The sequence below is a fragment of the Balaenoptera musculus genome, chromosome 8 (genome assembly GCF_009873245.2).
Source record: "Balaenoptera musculus isolate JJ_BM4_2016_0621 chromosome 8, mBalMus1.pri.v3, whole genome shotgun sequence".
Taxonomy (NCBI): domain Eukaryota; kingdom Metazoa; phylum Chordata; class Mammalia; order Artiodactyla; family Balaenopteridae; genus Balaenoptera; species Balaenoptera musculus.
Genome location: NC_045792.1, coordinates 67,021,997 through 67,038,943, shown reverse-complemented (window position 1 = coordinate 67,038,943; position 16,947 = coordinate 67,021,997). Strand labels below are relative to the sequence as shown.

The 16,947-nt window shown below is 37.5% G+C and overlaps 1 protein-coding gene across 4 annotated transcripts in view; it reads right to left on the bottom strand.

The window, feature by feature from the left end:
- Nucleotides 1-12,534: 12,534 nt before the first annotated feature.
- FAR1 (fatty acyl-CoA reductase 1) overlaps nucleotides 12,535-16,947 on the bottom strand; it is a 74,421-nt gene continuing 70,008 nt past the window's right edge. For 2 of the 4 annotated variants that reach the window (XM_036860416.1, XM_036860417.1), the window contains 2 exons: nucleotides 16,461-16,563; nucleotides 12,535-12,641 (listed from right to left, as the gene is read on the bottom strand). In XM_036860416.1, the coding sequence (XP_036716311.1) occupies nucleotides 12,570-12,641; nucleotides 16,461-16,563 (175 nt within the window). In that variant the 3' untranslated portion in view covers nucleotides 12,535-12,569. Of the gene's footprint in view, nucleotides 12,642-13,651; nucleotides 16,564-16,947 lie in introns of those variants that run through there. The other 2 variants (XM_036860419.1, XM_036860420.1) reach the window with 1 other exon arrangement.

Here is a 16,947-nt window from a genome sequence, read left to right as displayed (position 1 = left end):
AAGATCAGATCAGAAATAAATGAAATGAAGGAAACAACAGCAAAGATCAATAAAACTAAAAGCTGGTTCTTTGAGAAGATAAACAAAATTGATAAACCATTAGCCAGATTCATCAAGAAAAAAAGGGAGAAGACTCAAATCAACAGAATTAGAAATGAAAAAGGAGAAGTAACAACTGACCCTGCAGAAATACAAACGATCATGAGAGATTACTACAAGCAACTCTATGCCAATAAAATGGACAACCTGGAAGAAATGGACAAATTCTTAGAAAAGCACAACCTTCTGAGACTGAACCAGGAAGAAATAGAAAATATAAACAGACGAATCACAAGCACTGAAATTGAAACTGTGATTAAAAATCTTCCAACAAACAAAAGCCCAGGACCAGATGGCTTCACAGGTGAAGCCACCAAACATTTAGAGAAGAGCTAACACCTATCCTTCTCAAACTCTTCCAAAATATAGCAGAGGGAGTAATACTCCCAAACTCATTCTACAAGGCCACCATCACCCTGATTCCAAAACCAAAGATGTCACAAAGAAAGAAAACTACAGGCCAATATCACTGATGAACATAGATGTAAAAATCCTCAACAAAATACTAGCAAACAGAATCTAACAGCACATTAAAAGGATCATACACCATGATCAATGGGGGTTTATCCCAGGAATGCAAGGATTCTTCAATATACGCAAATCAGTCAATGTGATACACCATATTAACAAATTGAAGAATAAAAACAATATGATCATCTCAATAGATGCAGAAAAAGCTTTCAACAAAATTCAACACCAATTTATGATAAAAACCCGCCAGAAAGTAGGCATAGAGGGAACTTATCTCAACATAATAAAGGCCATATATGACAAATCCACAGCCAACATCATCCTCAATGGTGAAAAACTGAAACCATTTCCACTAAGATCAGGAACAAGACAAGGTTGCCCACTCTCACCACTATTATTCAACATAGTTTTGGAAGTTTTAGCCACAGCAATCAGAGAAGAAAAAGAAATAAAAGGAATCTAAATCGGAAAAGAAGAAGTAAAGCTGTCACTGTTTGCAGATGACATGATACTATACATAGAGAATCCTAAAGATGCTACCAGAAAATTACTAGAGCTAATCAATGAATCTGGTAAAGTAGCAGGATACAAAATTAATGCACAGAAATCTCTTGCATTCTTATACACTAATGATGAAAAATATGAATGAGAAATTAAGGAAACACTCCCATTTACCACTGCAACAAAAAGAATAAAATACCTAGGAATAAACATACCTAAGGAGACAAAAGACCTGTATGCAGAAAACTATAAGACACTGATGAAAGAAATTAAAGATGATACAAACAGATGGAGAGATATACTATGTTCTTGGATTGGAAGAATCAACATTGTGAAAATGCCTATACTACCCAAAGCAATCTACAGATTCAATGCAATCCCTATCAAACTACCACTGGCATTTTTCACAGAACTAGAACAAAAAATTTCACAATGTGTATGGAAACACAAAAGACCCCAAATAGCCAAAGCAATCCTGAGAAAGAAAAACGGAGCAGGAGGAATCAGGCTCCCTGACTTCAGACTATACTACAAAGAAAGCTACAGTAATCAAGACAGTCTGGTACTGGCACAAAAACAGAAATATAGACCAATGGAACAGGACAGAAAGCCCAGAGATAAACCCACGCACATATGGTCACATTATTTTTGATAAAGGAGGCAAGAATATACAATGGAGAAAAGACAGCCTCTTCAATCAGTGGTGCTGGGAAAACTGGACAGCTACATGTAAAAGAATGAAATTAGAACACTCCCTAACACCATACAGGAAAATAAACTCCAAATGGATTAAAGACCTAAATGTAAGGCCAGACACTATAAAACTCTTAGAGGAAAACATAGGCAGAACACCTCTATGACATAAATCACAGCAAGATCCTTGTTGACCCATCTCCTAGAGAAAGGGAAATAAACAAATGGGACCTAATGAAACTTAAAAGCTTTTGCACAGCAAAGGAAACCATACAGAAGACGAAAAGACAATCCTCAGAATGGCAGAAAATATTTGCAAATGAAGCAACAGACAAAGGATTAATCTCCAAAATTTACAAGCAGCTCGAGCAGCTCAATATCAAAAAAACAAACAGCCCAATCCAAAAATGGGCAGAAGACCTAAATAGACATTTCCCCAAAGAATATATACAGATTGCCAACAAACACATGAAAGAATGCTCAACATCATTAATCATTGGAGAAATGCAAATCAAAACTGCAATGAGGTTAATACCTCACAGCAGTCAGAATGGCCATGATCAAACAATCTACAAACAATAAATGCTGGAAAAGGTGTGGAGAAAAGGGAACCCTCTTGCACTCTTGGTGGGAATGTAAATTGATACAGCCACTATGAAGAACAGTATGTAGGTTCCTTAAAAAACTAAAAATAGAACTACCATACAATCCAGCAATCCCACTACTGGGCATATACCCTGAGAAAACCATAATTCAAAAAGAGTCATGTACCACAATGTTCATTGCAGCTCTATTTACAGTAGCCAGGATATGGAAGCGACCTAAGAGTCCATCGACAGATGAATGGATAAAGAAGAAGTGGCACATATATACAATGGAATATTACTCAGCCATAAAAAGAAATGAAATGGAGGTATTTGTAATGAGGTGGATGGAGTTAGAGTCTGTTGTACAGAGTGAAGTAAGTCAGAAAGAGAAAAACAAATACTGTAAGCTAACACATATATATGGAATCTAAAAAAAAAAAAAATGGTTACGAAGAACCTAGGGGCAGGACGGGAATCAAGACGCAGACCTACTAGAGAATGGACTTGAGGACACGGGGAGGGGGAAGGGTAAGCTGGGACAAAGTGAGAGAGTGGCATGGACTTATATATACTACCAAATGTAAAATAGATAGCTAGTGGGAAGCAGCCGCATAGCACAGGGAGATCAGCTCGGTGCTTTGTGACCACCTAGAGGGGTGGGATAGGCAGGGTGGGAGGGAGAAACAAGAGGGAGGAGATATGGGGATATATGTATATGTATAGCTGATTCACTGTGTTATAAAGCAGAAACTAACACACCACTGTAAAGCAATTATACTCCAATAAAGATGTTTAAAAAAAAAAGACAACAGAATGATGTACTTAAAGTGCTAAAGAAAAAAATTGTCAACCTAGAATTCTTTTTCCAGAGAAAATATCCTATAAAATGAAGATGAAATATAGACATTTCCAGACAAAGGCAGAAGAATTCATCACCAGCAGACCTACACACACAACAAGGTATGTTAATGCTTTCAGGCCAAAGGGAAATGGCACCAGATGCAAATATGAATCTACATGAAGAAATGAAGAACTCCAGAAATGTTAAATACTTTTTCTTAAAAGTACTTTAGAAAATACAAAGTCTTGTTTTCATTACAAGAAAAACAGCTGACTGTTTAAAGCAAAAGTATTAACAATTTATTACAGTTTATAACATTTGGAAAAGTAAAAAAAAAAAGAAATAGAAAAATGTTTGGTAACAGTATCATGAAGAATGGTAAGGGGGTAACTGGAAATATACTGTTGTTAACGTTCTTATATGTTAAGTGGTGTAACATTAACTCCAAGTAGACTGTGATAAGTAGAGATATTAGCAAGCCAAACTCAGTAGTGTATACAAAAGACACTATACCAAAACTAAATTGGGTTTAATCCTAGAAAAGTCAGGTTGTTTTATAATTTAAAGTGGAATAATTCACTCTATGCAAATTAAAGGAGAAAAAAATAATCATAATGTTTTTCCTATTCTAGAATTGTCCTTTTCCACCCTGACAAGCTAACTGTGCAACTTTCAACCAGGCCACATAGAGATGCTTAAGTTTGACAAAAGATGGCAGATATATTGCACACATGCCATGTTTCTGTTTTCTGCACCCATGGCAGACATCACTAAATGATCATGCCTCGCATTCTCTTCTGCTGAGCCTCTCTTGGGTCTCAAATTTTTTCTCAATACAGATATTAGTTATCAACTGACTGGCAATAATACCTAAGATAAAGTCCGTTTATGATCTCTGGTTTGGACCAGAAGAATGAAATGTGGAATGGAGTTTTATCAGAACTCTGGGATCACTAAGGATGATAGGTTAGAAGACTAATCTTATTATTATAAATAATAACAGTAATGATTATGATGACAGTAATAATGAATCAATGCTATCAACTGCCTATCTCCAGATTTCTTATATAAGAAAAATTAGTAGCAATCTGGTTTTGGATATTTGCCATTGAAAGCATTCTTGATACAGACTTGATGCCTAAATTGAAATGTGAAAGATGGGTGAGAGCAGACAAAATTTTGCAGGTAGAGGCACGTCGTGATCAAGACAAGACAGAGATTAGAACTTTGGTAGAAGAGCAAGTGGTTGAGGCATGAGGAACAGGAGAAAATGTAGGAGATGAGAATGTTCAGATTGTAATGAGCTTTAGAAATCTGTGTTATGAAGTACAAACTTTATCCTGGGTACAGTGTACAAATGGGAAGTCACTTAGGGGTTTTACGTATGGAAACCAACATATCAGAACTGTGATTTAGAAAGATCATTCAGTTGTTGAAGGGAGCATGCTTTGGAGTGGAACCAGACTAGAGGCATGGAAATCAGTTAGGAAAATGTCATCATGATCCAGGTAAGAGAGATGTTGGTCTCTGGACCACAGCGGTAGCAATGAAGATGGAAGGAAGTTAACATATCCCCAATGTTAAGGGAATAGAATGGCAAAGATCTGGTGACTAATGCAAAAATTAGTATAAAGAGAGGGAAGAGCAAAGAATGATTCCCATTTTTAGTTTACCTGGGTGGATGATGGGGTCCATCTGATGGGACAGAGGAGGAGAGTTTGGGGGACAGGGAGAAAAATATAAGAGATAATTTCCATTTTTGGACAAACTTGTACAGTCTCTTCCAGAGCTGACTTCATCTTAAGGAACGGATGAAGGGCTCTTTATTGAGGTACTACAACTGTGACTCCACCGTCTGACAAACAACAGAACAATGTGTGTGTGTGTGTCTGCGCACGCGCACGCCTTTTTTGGGAATGGGATGTATAGATAGGCGAAGACAGACTAGGTAGAAAGAGTGGGGTTTTTTTTGTTTTTTGTTTTCAGGCAAAGAATTTGCCTTCTAGATGTTGGTGGGCGGACCAAATCTGCGAATTAGCAATCGGTTCCACAGTGATATAATACATATGGAAGAGCAAGGATGATTCCCACGTAATGATGGTGTGCCCATATCAGGGACTGACAAAGGAAGTAGTAGCCAACTTGAAAAAGTGAGAAAGGCAGTGAACATTTTTTCAGGGCCAATCAGTAGGCTTTATTCCACCACATTTGGGGTCCTGAACTGTGTTAGTGGAAGGTACCAGCATTGCTAAGATGTAGACGAGGAACTGTATCCAAACCGGACAGGAAACAGATGGCACACTGAGAAAAGTAACAGAGGTCAAGGAAGGGACTACAGAAGTATGAGCAGGGTTAAGGCAACAACGAGGAATGGTGAAGCACAGGGACTAGCAACAGTGGGGAGCTGCAGGCCAGGGGAGGAGACGATGGCTGGAACTCTGAGAAATGTGGAGCTGTAGGAGGGAGGCCACCCTGCAGCAGCAATGGCATTTGGTAGAGGAATGCAACCACTGCCAAACCAGAGCTCAGAGGGAATGGCTGAGGAGCAAACAGCCCTGACCTTTCTCTCCTCTTGTCCTCTACTCCTGTCAGTGCCTCTCACGGGCTGAATCCAACTGGAAGCCAGAAGGCAAGGGAACCCAAATGTGTCATCCACAGAGGTCAGCTTGATGTGGCAAAGAGCAGCATGGAGAAGAGAGTGGGTCTGCAGGGGCAAAGAAGAACATTCAGCAGAGGAACTTCCTTCTTGAGGGAAAAGCGTGGGGGTGGGGGGCCTCTAAAGTGAGGACTGTGAATCAGAATTAGAAACTCAAATGAAATAACCGGCAAGTTCTAACCAAGGAAAAAAGGTAAAAAGTAACTAGACTTATCTTGGAAAAAAAATAATTGAAGCCCAGGGTGGGGTGGGGGGAAGAGGGGAACCTGACAACTGGATGTGGAAACACTGTACATTCTCCTTTGAAAATGAGAAAGAGTGAGAAAGCTGCACAGAATGCCTGGCAAAGCAGACAACCAAATCTAGAGCTAAGAATCTGTGATTTAACAGTATACAAATACACGTACCCTGCAATTTCTAGTTGTAAGTGAAAACTTCCGGAAGATTTTTGATTCTGAGGAAGAAGCCTTGTTCAAAAAGGAAGATTTTAAATGTGTATGTGTGAGGGTGGGATGATTTCCAGAATTTGCTTCTGGATAGTTCAAGGCTTTTCCTAATTACAGGCCACCTATCAGGACTGAGGACTACAGAGCTAATGGAATGCGAAATGCTCCAGCAGCCAAGTTATATAAACAATTAGAAAAAATTGACAGTTTGCAGTTCAAATTTGTTTTATCTCTTTTAAATAAAAGCAAGAGGAGGGAAACTCCCCAAAGAATTCTTGGAACACAAATGAGGCCCAGGTCATGTGCTATAATCTCTCTACCTCAGCAAGAAGACAAACTATTGGGTTGACTACAGATCATTAGGGCAGATAAAGAGGGCCAGTTGTCTCAACATGTGGCTAATAAGAAGTCTGTGGGAATGGATGATTTGGGAACTGGCTACCTTTAAAGAATTCTTCTGCCCGCGGGTGAAGTGACTAAGTGGGACTTCTGTTCCCGTATGAGGAAATTTTGAAGGATCCTCATTTTATCCAGTGGGCAAGTCCTGTTGATTGCAGAAAAGCCACAGTGGAGAAGGGTGCTCAATTAAAGTGATAATAACATTAACACTGCAAGGTGTAAAGAGAACTGATTTCTTATACTTTTATTCAAAATGTTCAAAATTCGTATTCCTTAATGATTAAAAAAAGTGGTATCAGGGACTTTCCTGACGGTCCAGTGGTTGAGACTTCGCCTTCCAATGCAGGGGGTGCGGGTTTGATCCCTGGTTGGAGACTAGGATCCCACATGCCTCGGGGCCAAGAAACCAAAAACATAAAAGCAAGGGCAATATTGTGACAAATTCAATAAAGACTTTAAAAAATGAGGACTTCCCTGGTGGCACTGTGGTTAAGAATCCGCCTGCCAAAGAAGGGGACACAGGTTCTATCCCTGGTCGGGGAAGATCCCACATGCCACAGGGAAACTAAGCCCATGTGCCACAACTACTGAGCCTGTGCTCTAGAGCCCATGAGCCACAACTTCTGAGCCCACGTGCCACAACTACTGAGCCCGCACGCCTAGAGCCTGTGCTCCGCAACGAGAAGCCACTGCAATGAGAAGCCTGCGCACAACGAAGAGTAGCCCCCACTCGCCGCAACTAGAGAAAGCCCGCGCACAGCGACGAAGACCCAACACAGCCAAAAATAAATAAATAAATAAATTTATATTTTTAAAAAAAGACTTTAAAAAATGGCCCACATTAAAAAAATCTTTTAAAAAAAGTGATATCAGAAATGGGGAAATCACAGTATAAAATTGGAGAATATAAACTGCATTGCATTAGTATAACTAATTCCATAATTATTCCATAGTTTTATTCCTTAGGCATTTTTGGTGATTTTGAAGAAACAGTTACTGAACACTTACTATGTACCACACACTTTATATTCATTATATCATTTAATCCTTACAACCACGTTCCTGGGCAGGTATTTTACAAAAGTGGAAACTGAGTCTGAGAGGTTAAATGACTCATTCATAGTCACACAGCTGATAAGTGGCAGTTGATTCATGCCTAGTCTTAGAGCAAAACTAATGCTTTTTCTACTACACAATTCTGCTTCTCTGTCCTTACAGAAGTTTTGTTGTAATAGTTTTTTTTTAAATTTTAGAAGTGACTGTACTTGTGCTCCAGTTACCATGGAACAGTATGTTAGAAAAGTAGACATGGAGTATTCATTTACAAGAACAATTAGAATATCTGTGAGAATCCCTTTTGACACTAATCTTTAACTGCTTAGTTATTTTTATTATTATTATTATTAACATGGCTGTGCCACGTGGCTTGCGGGATCTTACTTCCCTGACCAGGGATTGAACCCAGGCCACGGTAGTGAAAGCACTGAGTCTTAACCACTGGACCGCCAGGGAATTCCGCTTAGTTACTTTTCAAAACAGCAAATCCTTCATGTGTGCGGACCTTATAGGAATTAAGCCTCCTAGAAGGAATATTAGTCCAATTCCCTGCAAGAAGAATGCCAGTAATCCTGGAAGACTCACTGCAGCTGGAAAGGGAGTTTTCAAATGGGAAATGCGGAAGACAAGAGCAGAGAGAGAACTGTCAAGAACTATGTGACAAAAGGCAGAGTAGCAATGGGACCAGAGTGGGCAAACAAGCAGTAGTGACTCTCAAACAGATGAGGCTAGGTTTTACTACGTTACCTGGGCTTTGTGAAGAAGTTCCAGAGCTGGAGTTTTAAAATGCCTCAAAGTCAACGTTTTCCCCTTGCATTTTTTCTGTGTTAAGAAAAAAAAGGTTTCTTTTCAGACAAAAGGGATTCCTCCTAGGATGCCCAACCTAGGGGATGGTTCTGTGTGTCTTTTTGAGATTATGCTAATAAGTGTGCCTAGTGCCAAGGAGGATCTTGGGATACTCCAGGATCCCAGTACTGACATTTCTTGAAGAATTTGTCCTTATGCTCTGTGATGACCTAGAATTTTATGGTCTGTTAAGCAGAGTATTGATGTATATGGATACAATATGCTTGCAGGTAAAGTGCATCTGACAATTCGAGAAGTAGGAGGGTGCTCATAACACGGTATAAGTTTGAACAATACTGAAATTATACAATGAGGAAATTGAGGGTTGAAGTGATGTCAGAGCAGGGCGGGCATTTCATATAGTGTACTGAACATTACCTCTTGTGTCAAAGGGAAAAAATTCAAAAATTGGCCTAGGCCTGCAAGATCATTCTGGTATACTGGGGAAGAAGGCAGATGATATAGCCAGGTCAAAAATGTGCCATCAGGCCATTCTACTGTGCTGCCAGATGTTACATGCACAGTCGACCCTTCCAGTGGCTTTCGCACCACTGAGCTAAGCAGATTCATAAAGCTTATCCAGAGATTTTCTAATCTAAAGCACACACGACTAGGAATCACCGCACACCAGGAATCAAGTTACCCTTCAATCTAGACAACTAGATTTCTTTGGATAAGTGTCTTCATAAAGAAAAACTCTAGAAGTAGTACAGACAGCAGAACTAGTACTTTATGATCTACTAAGAATTCAGAAGATTGTATTTAGCATGACTTTACATTAGTGGCTAGCAAAGAGCCAATCAATGCTTATCGAATAAAAGACTTAGTAAAGTTTGTCAATTGTGGAGTTCCTAACTTGGAGCATTTGCATTGTCTTTTGTTAGCATCTCTAGGTGAGGGAAAAAAATGAAATTATTGGTGTCAACTTTTATACTCCTTTTGGCAAATTCTTCTCGATTGTAAAATTTTGTATTATACAGGAAAAGGAAGCTTAGCAATTCTGGGGCTGATAGAAGGAAGGACAAACTTCATATTATCAATTAAGCTGAGACATTTATTGAGTAACTTCTATGTGCCAGGTTCCTTAAAGAAACAGGCCCTGCCCTATGGGAGAGCTCACAAGTGTATGAAGGAAACAAAGTAAACAGGTATTTTCAATCTAATGGGGTTAGATCCTGTTTTCATATAGCTTAAGGCAAACCCCCTAATCATTTCAGATTTTCTCAGGTAAAACTTTCTAAAATTAGCAATACTTTCAACTGCCTGCATGCTTTGGTAATTATGCGAGGTTCCCATGACACAGGCTCTAGAACCCAGTTTTAAGGACAGAAACACCTTCTCAGTCTACGAAGAGTTGAGCACTCTCTGTGACAGCTGACTCTCCATAAACTCACAATTAATTGATATATAATATGAGCACTATAATGGGAATTACAATGGGAAAGTAAGCTAGTTGGAGGACTGTGGTAACTTGGCTGCACAGAAAGGACATACACTCATGGTCAGTACCAGATAAAGACCGAGTAAGAAACTAGTAAGCACAGAAATGAATGTACTTACCGAGTTTACCAAAAACATAATAAAGACCTGGACAATTTCAAAGGCTATCATAGCATAGTAGGTGGTTGTTCTCTAACCATGAGACAAAAATGCCATCTCAAGATCTGGAGTTAAAAACCCAGAATGAATGGACTTTTTTTTTTTTTTTTTAAGGCTTTTGTTATTTTTCCAGATTCCACACACCCTCATTTGTTACTGTAAAATAAAAACTTTTGCTTTAGTTTACAAAAAACTCAGGCTCATTGCAGAAAACGTAGAAAATATAAGGGTCAAAAAGCTAGACCACCCATAATTATCACATAAGGCTAACTTCTTGAACATTTTGGCATTATTCCTGTGAGGCCAGACCATTTCCTATGTATTACTATGTGTTTTGTGTCATGTTTTATATACTGATTTTTAGTTTCAAGTGGGACTTTCCAGACCTTGTCCCAGGTCCTAGGAATGCACTCTACTTGGACCTTGCTGGTATCTCACGAAGACTGACTACTCAGACCAGCAGTTCTCCAACTTCAGCGTGCATAACAATCACTTGGAGGCCGTGTCAGAACAGGCTGCTGGGCCCCACCCAGTTTCTGATTCAGTAAGTCTGGGTGGGATCTGAAACTTGCATTTCTATTGAGTTCCCAGGTGATGCAAATGCTGATGCTGCTGGTCTGGGATCATACTTTGAGAATCACAGAAAACTGAAAAACAGAGAGACCAGCTGTTTAAACACTGGTGTGGCTTGTATTCTCAAAAATACTTAGTGTCACTATTTCAGGAGAATTTTTTCTCTTAAGTTGATTTCATTCAGGAAATAAGTGTAATAGGTCAGCTCACTGAAGTCCAAAATCTATTCATATTTAATAGAAATTGGTGTGCTTTGGCTAGGAGGACATTCTGAGTGTTTTTGACCACAGCCATTCCACATTCCATAGTGAATTCTGAGCATATAAAGGCCCTCGGTTGGCTCCCAATTGCCTCCCCAGCCTCATCTTCCCTTAGTCATCCTCCCCTTTGGCACCAAAATATTTCCTCATGGCTCCCCACACTTCCCTTTACACATGCCCTTCTCTGTACCTGGAACGCTTCCCTTTCCCACCATTCTTCCAATCAGACTTAAAACCACAATTCAAATACTGTATGTCTGTATGAGCTCTTCCCTGAAACACTAAGCAGTAATCACTCCTTTGTGCTTTTAGTATTTTGTTCTTTTCTTTATATGTTATATTAAAACTATGTTTACTTACCTATGTTAAGTCATACAACGCTAAAGGGTAGGTAGTGTGTCATACTCCGATCTGAACCACTGACAAGTTTAGAGTGTGTTGAGTGATACAGACAGATAAACAGATAATTGCAATATATAAAACATAGTGCCTAACCCAACAGCATATAAGAGAACCTCCCTAAATGGTCCAGAAGCACGTGTTCCTATAGTGAAAGACAGTATAGTGTGATGGACAAGTGTAGCAGGCTTTTGAGCTGGACTTACCTGAGTTCAAACCTTGGCTCTGCCACTAGCAGTGTAACATGGATAAATTACTAATGTTACACACCTTAGTTACCACACCTATAAAACACGGGTAACAGAGGTGCCCTTCTCAAAGGGTTGCTGTAAGGCACAAATGGGTTAATACATGTAAAATGCTTAGAGTAGTGCCTGGCACATAGTGAGTGCTCAACAAGTGTTCACTAATGTTATTTCTACAGTGTAAAAGGTGCGAGCTGGTTTTCCTCTCAACAACCAGAAATCAACAACCCAGTTCGGAAAAATGACAAACCTGTGAAAGATGTAACATAAAGCAGAGAAGTAGGTATTATATGTCAAAAAATTAAGTACTGATGAAATAAATATATATTCTCCTGGGATGACTATTTTAAATAAAATCCATTCATCTGTATGTTTAGGTTCAGGTGTGTTTGTTAAAAAATAAAACAAAAAAAGCAGCTCTAATACTAGGTAGAGTCATATGAGATTATCTTTGTAGTTCAAAGACCATCAAGTATTAGCATTTTTACATGTTTCAACCTAACACTTTCTAGTTAAACTTTGCTCTCAAAAACTGAAGATAAGCTTTCCACAGATATATGTGAGAGAGAAAGAAAGAGAGAAAGAGAAAGAGAATTAGGTTTTCTGTATAACAGCAGAAAATAAAGGAATTCTGCCTCCAAAGCATCTTTGGAGGACACCTAATTCAACCCCATAAAAAAACAAAGTCAAATGTCTAGGAGAGAATCTCAAAGTAAATATTTTGAAGAGAATAATGAGGTATGCTTATATATTTTAATGAATTCAGAAAAATCTTCACTGCCTCTCTTCATCTTTTTTAAAAATTTCTTGGCCGCACCACGCAGCATGTGGGATCTTAGTTCCCTGACCAGGGATCGAACCCACACCCCCTGCATCCCTGCACTGGAAGTGCGGAGTCTTAACCACTGGACTGCCAAGGAAGTCCCTTCCTCTCTTCATCTTGTATAAAAGTATAGGTATTGTATGTGATCTGTGACAAAGGAAGGGAGGGAGGGAGGGAGGGAAAGAAAGGGAGAAAGAAAACGACAATTATAGCCTTATTTGCCCACCATAAAGATATTAAACTCATATTTATCACTTTACATTTTTCTATATAAATGTATTTTTATAGCAATCAACTTGCAAAGGAGCACGTCAAACTTAATGTTACTCAAATTTTTCTTTAATAAAGAAAAATCAAAGGAATAATTTAACAAATATGCTCAAATGACAAAGATGATTTGTTTAGGAATCTTAAGGGTAGCAGAGATGTAAGCTAAGAGAGTACCATCATAAAAAAAAAGGCATTCATTCATTCTATGACTTGAAAATGTCTCAAGATAAAAATACTAATTCAATAAGAAAATATTTCATATTTCTTTTATCACAGAGACTGTAAATTTAATTAACTCATTTCTATATCAAGTTATGCAGTATACCTTCCTTTCTCTAGCTCCTCATGCAAAAGATTAGGGAGTTTTTCTCAAAATAGAGCAAGTCAGTGCTAATATTTTCAAGTCACAGCTTGGAGTCAGCCTAGAAGAGCTTGGCTAGGAAGGACATCTATATTCACCTGTACCCCAGCCTGATATCAGCTCTCTCCTTTTTTAGTTACCCTCTATTACTAATGAATGATTCCTTATACTTACTCAATAGACAAATTACAACAAATGTATTTATAAATTAATATAATATCATTCAAGGTGGAGGAGAGGAGCTGGAGCCTAATGACACCCTGGCACTTTTTAGAAAAACCACCTCATTCCAGCTAATAAATAAAAATAATACTTTAACAAAAAGTATTCATCCTGCCTATATGCTTCCCCTAAAATGCTGTGTAAGAGACTTAGAATTCAATAAAATTAGGATATAAAAAGTAATGAGTACACCTTTAAAAAGGTAAGAAGTATAAATGAGAACTGTTTCCTGTAATCCTAACCACATTACCTCATGAGTAATTTTCAGGACAATTATTGTAAAAATACAATAAATACTATAATGGAAATATAGGGATTCATTTATTACTTTTTGGTTTACAAACAAAGGCACCCAATAATGCTTCTATTTATTTCTTATAAAAGACTATCGATTTACATTTAAAACAAAAAGCAAAAAACCCTGAAACAGTTCCTACAGACAAGCACAAAAAAGGGAGAGAAGATTTTTCCTCCCTGCTTCCAAGCTTTATTACGCAGATTCAGAAAATATTTATTTTATACCATCCTTAAGTCAAAGAATGTATTGCCATGCTTCTCCGTGTTGAGTTTTTGAACATATTAACGTTGCCAAGTCAAGTTTAAATATAGTTATAATGACTTCACGACTGACAAATGCATATGCCAGAATTATAAGAATCAAGGGTGAATAGGGGGAAAAAACCCAATGTTTAAAAAACAGCTTTATCAAATGAGTTAAATGAAATATTAATTTAACAGGCTATCCTGTTAAAATCTGAGTTTGTGTGTAAAACACAATCAGAAAGAACTAAAAACCATGTCTAGCAAATGACATAAACACAAATGATTTCCAAAATCTTTGTTTGAGTTAAGCTTAAAGTCAAGTTGGTGAGGATTAACAACCTATATACTTTTTAAACTAATTTTAGAACTTTTAAGTTCCAGAATGACATATTAATTTATTCATTAGCTTTCTTTTGACAAAAGAATTCTAAACACACAAAATTAATGCAGTGGCCTCAGCACCCTCCCAGTTATCATTTCTTTAAGTTAGATTACAGGAACAATGACAGAGTTCAGAGACATACACCTTCCATGTACTTCACACGCCTGCTGAAGTTGTACCTGATTCTTTTGCAAGACACAAAGACAATTCATCTGATTCTAAGTATATTCAGCAGATGTGTAAAAATCATACAAATGTTAGCATGTTTTCAACACATTATGGAAATGTATTTGGAGAGATGGAGTACTCAATGTATAGGACATCTATAGTTAACTTTGTGGGCCACTTCAAATCAAAGGCATCATCATTTATTCCATTTTTAGACACTGCCATGGTCTCTCACACCTTACACAAGGTATGGTCCTAGACCAGAGACTTTAGTATCATTGCAAAGAATACATATGTATTTATATTTATATACATATTTCTTTTAAAATAATGTTTTAAAAGGTTTACTACAGAAAATCTGGCTTCAACATGGAAGCATTTTCCTTTTCAAGATTATACACCTGCACGGAAGAAGGTGGTTTCCTTTACATTTAGTTTTTTTCACAATAACAAAATAAACTTCTTATACATTGCATTTAAATTGATGAAGAAAATTAAGATGTAAAGTTCTATGTAACTTTTTGTATTGTGAACTGACTTCATTAAACATATTCAAGATACATTGTTAATGATTTAAATATAGTACAACTTGATCAGCTAAATTAGAACATGTTATGCTGATATGTTAAAGCAAATGTGTTATAACAGTAAGGAGAGTTACCTACTATTAAGATTTAAAGGGAATTATAATGTATCATTAAAATATACATCGATTTTCTTGCTATTACTTGTTTCTATAATGAATTCCTTTCTAAAAGCTAAAACCACACGCAGAAAAAAATAAATGATATTTTTAAACTCATTCAACAGTTTGCTACTTTATGTGGTATGTAAATAAAGTTCTTTAATTTTATACACATTATTTTATGTATTATTTAGTTTTTCTGGAAGAAATTCAGCTCTCAAGGTCAAAAATTAGTATGTGTTTACACACATATGAAAACATTTTCTTAATGCTATGACTACCTGCAAATACATTCCTCCATAGTAATGTACTTTTAGTTTTCATTGGTAAGACAGTATAAGCCTTTTAAAGTCCTATTAATAAAATTTAAAAAGGGCAGAGAGCACAAGTATGGTGAATTCCTCCCTGCACCCACACCTGCTTGTCAAAGTCTCAAGTAATCATCCAGCTTCAAAATATGAACAAAATGTCACAGAACTGATTTTCATTTGGTCATAATGTGGTCAAGAAAAATGTATTCCTATTCTTTTTGATACTAACAGTCTTACTGAATTTTCATTTTCCTTCTAAAAACACATAGCATATGTTGACATGGATTCTCAAACTCATTTAGATCCAGTAGGGCCTCTATAATAATATATAGCCTTCTGATTATGAAAGCAACTGACTGCTTATAGAAAAATGACATGCATCAGACCTCTAATCAGAGAAAGAAAAATAAGAACGTGTCTCTCATGTCTGAGACCACTCAATAACTTACAGGATGAGGTGAAAATAGTTTGGCTGTAATTTTAACAAAACTAAAACCCACTTGAACTGATGAAAAAAATCAAACACTAAAGAATCAAATATCTACCACTTAGCTAGTATTCCTGTCCAAATAAATGCTTTCCACTGCACTAAATATTATAATTAGAAAATCACTGTATGTTAAGGCATATTTTAATTAATATGTTCCAGAATTGCACAGTTATACTGGTCAGTGTTCCTATTTCCCCACTCCTACCCTCACCCAACCCCTTTTCCCCAGGGATCAAAATGTTAAGTCATGGTTTTGGTGGCTATTATAGATTTGAGTTGGCATACCACAGTGTGTTCACTAGGTTTTTATGAGCATACGTTAAAATGTTACATAAAATGTACCATAATTTACTCCACACTCTGAGTTAAGATGGTTTAATGTCTTGACAAAAGGTGAAATGACTTAAGTACATTTTACATTTTGTGCATTTAGACCACCATATGCATAGATGTTCTAATGCTAAATTCTTGTCTTCAGTATCTCATAGTGCTGGATGCTCGGAAGTAAGACAGAAACTTGTAACACAGACTAACCACAAAGTACCAGATGTTTCTTGCCATTTGTGATCTTGCGATAAAAATGCGCCAAATCAGGATCATGAGGATAGTATTGAAACCATAACGTATGTTCCTCAACCTGAAAAGCAAATCAAGAAATGTACTGGATACTATTTTCTAGAATAGAATATTGTTGGATAGCAGATAATTCATGCTCAGTTTTAATCTAATCAAAGTTCAAATCCATACTAAGCTGCAACTTATTTAAAAACTAACTAGAAGGGACTTCCCTGGTGGTACAGTGGTTAAGAATCCACCTGCCAATGCAGGGGACATGGGTTCAAGCCCTGGTCCGGGAAGATCCCACATGCCGCAGAGCAACTAAGCCCATGCGCCACAACTACTGAGCCTGCGCTCTATAGAGCCCGTGAGCCACAACTACTGAGCCTGTGTGCCACAACTACTGAAGCCCGTGTGCCTAGAGCCAGTGCTCCGCAGCAAGAGAAGCCACTGCAATGAGAAG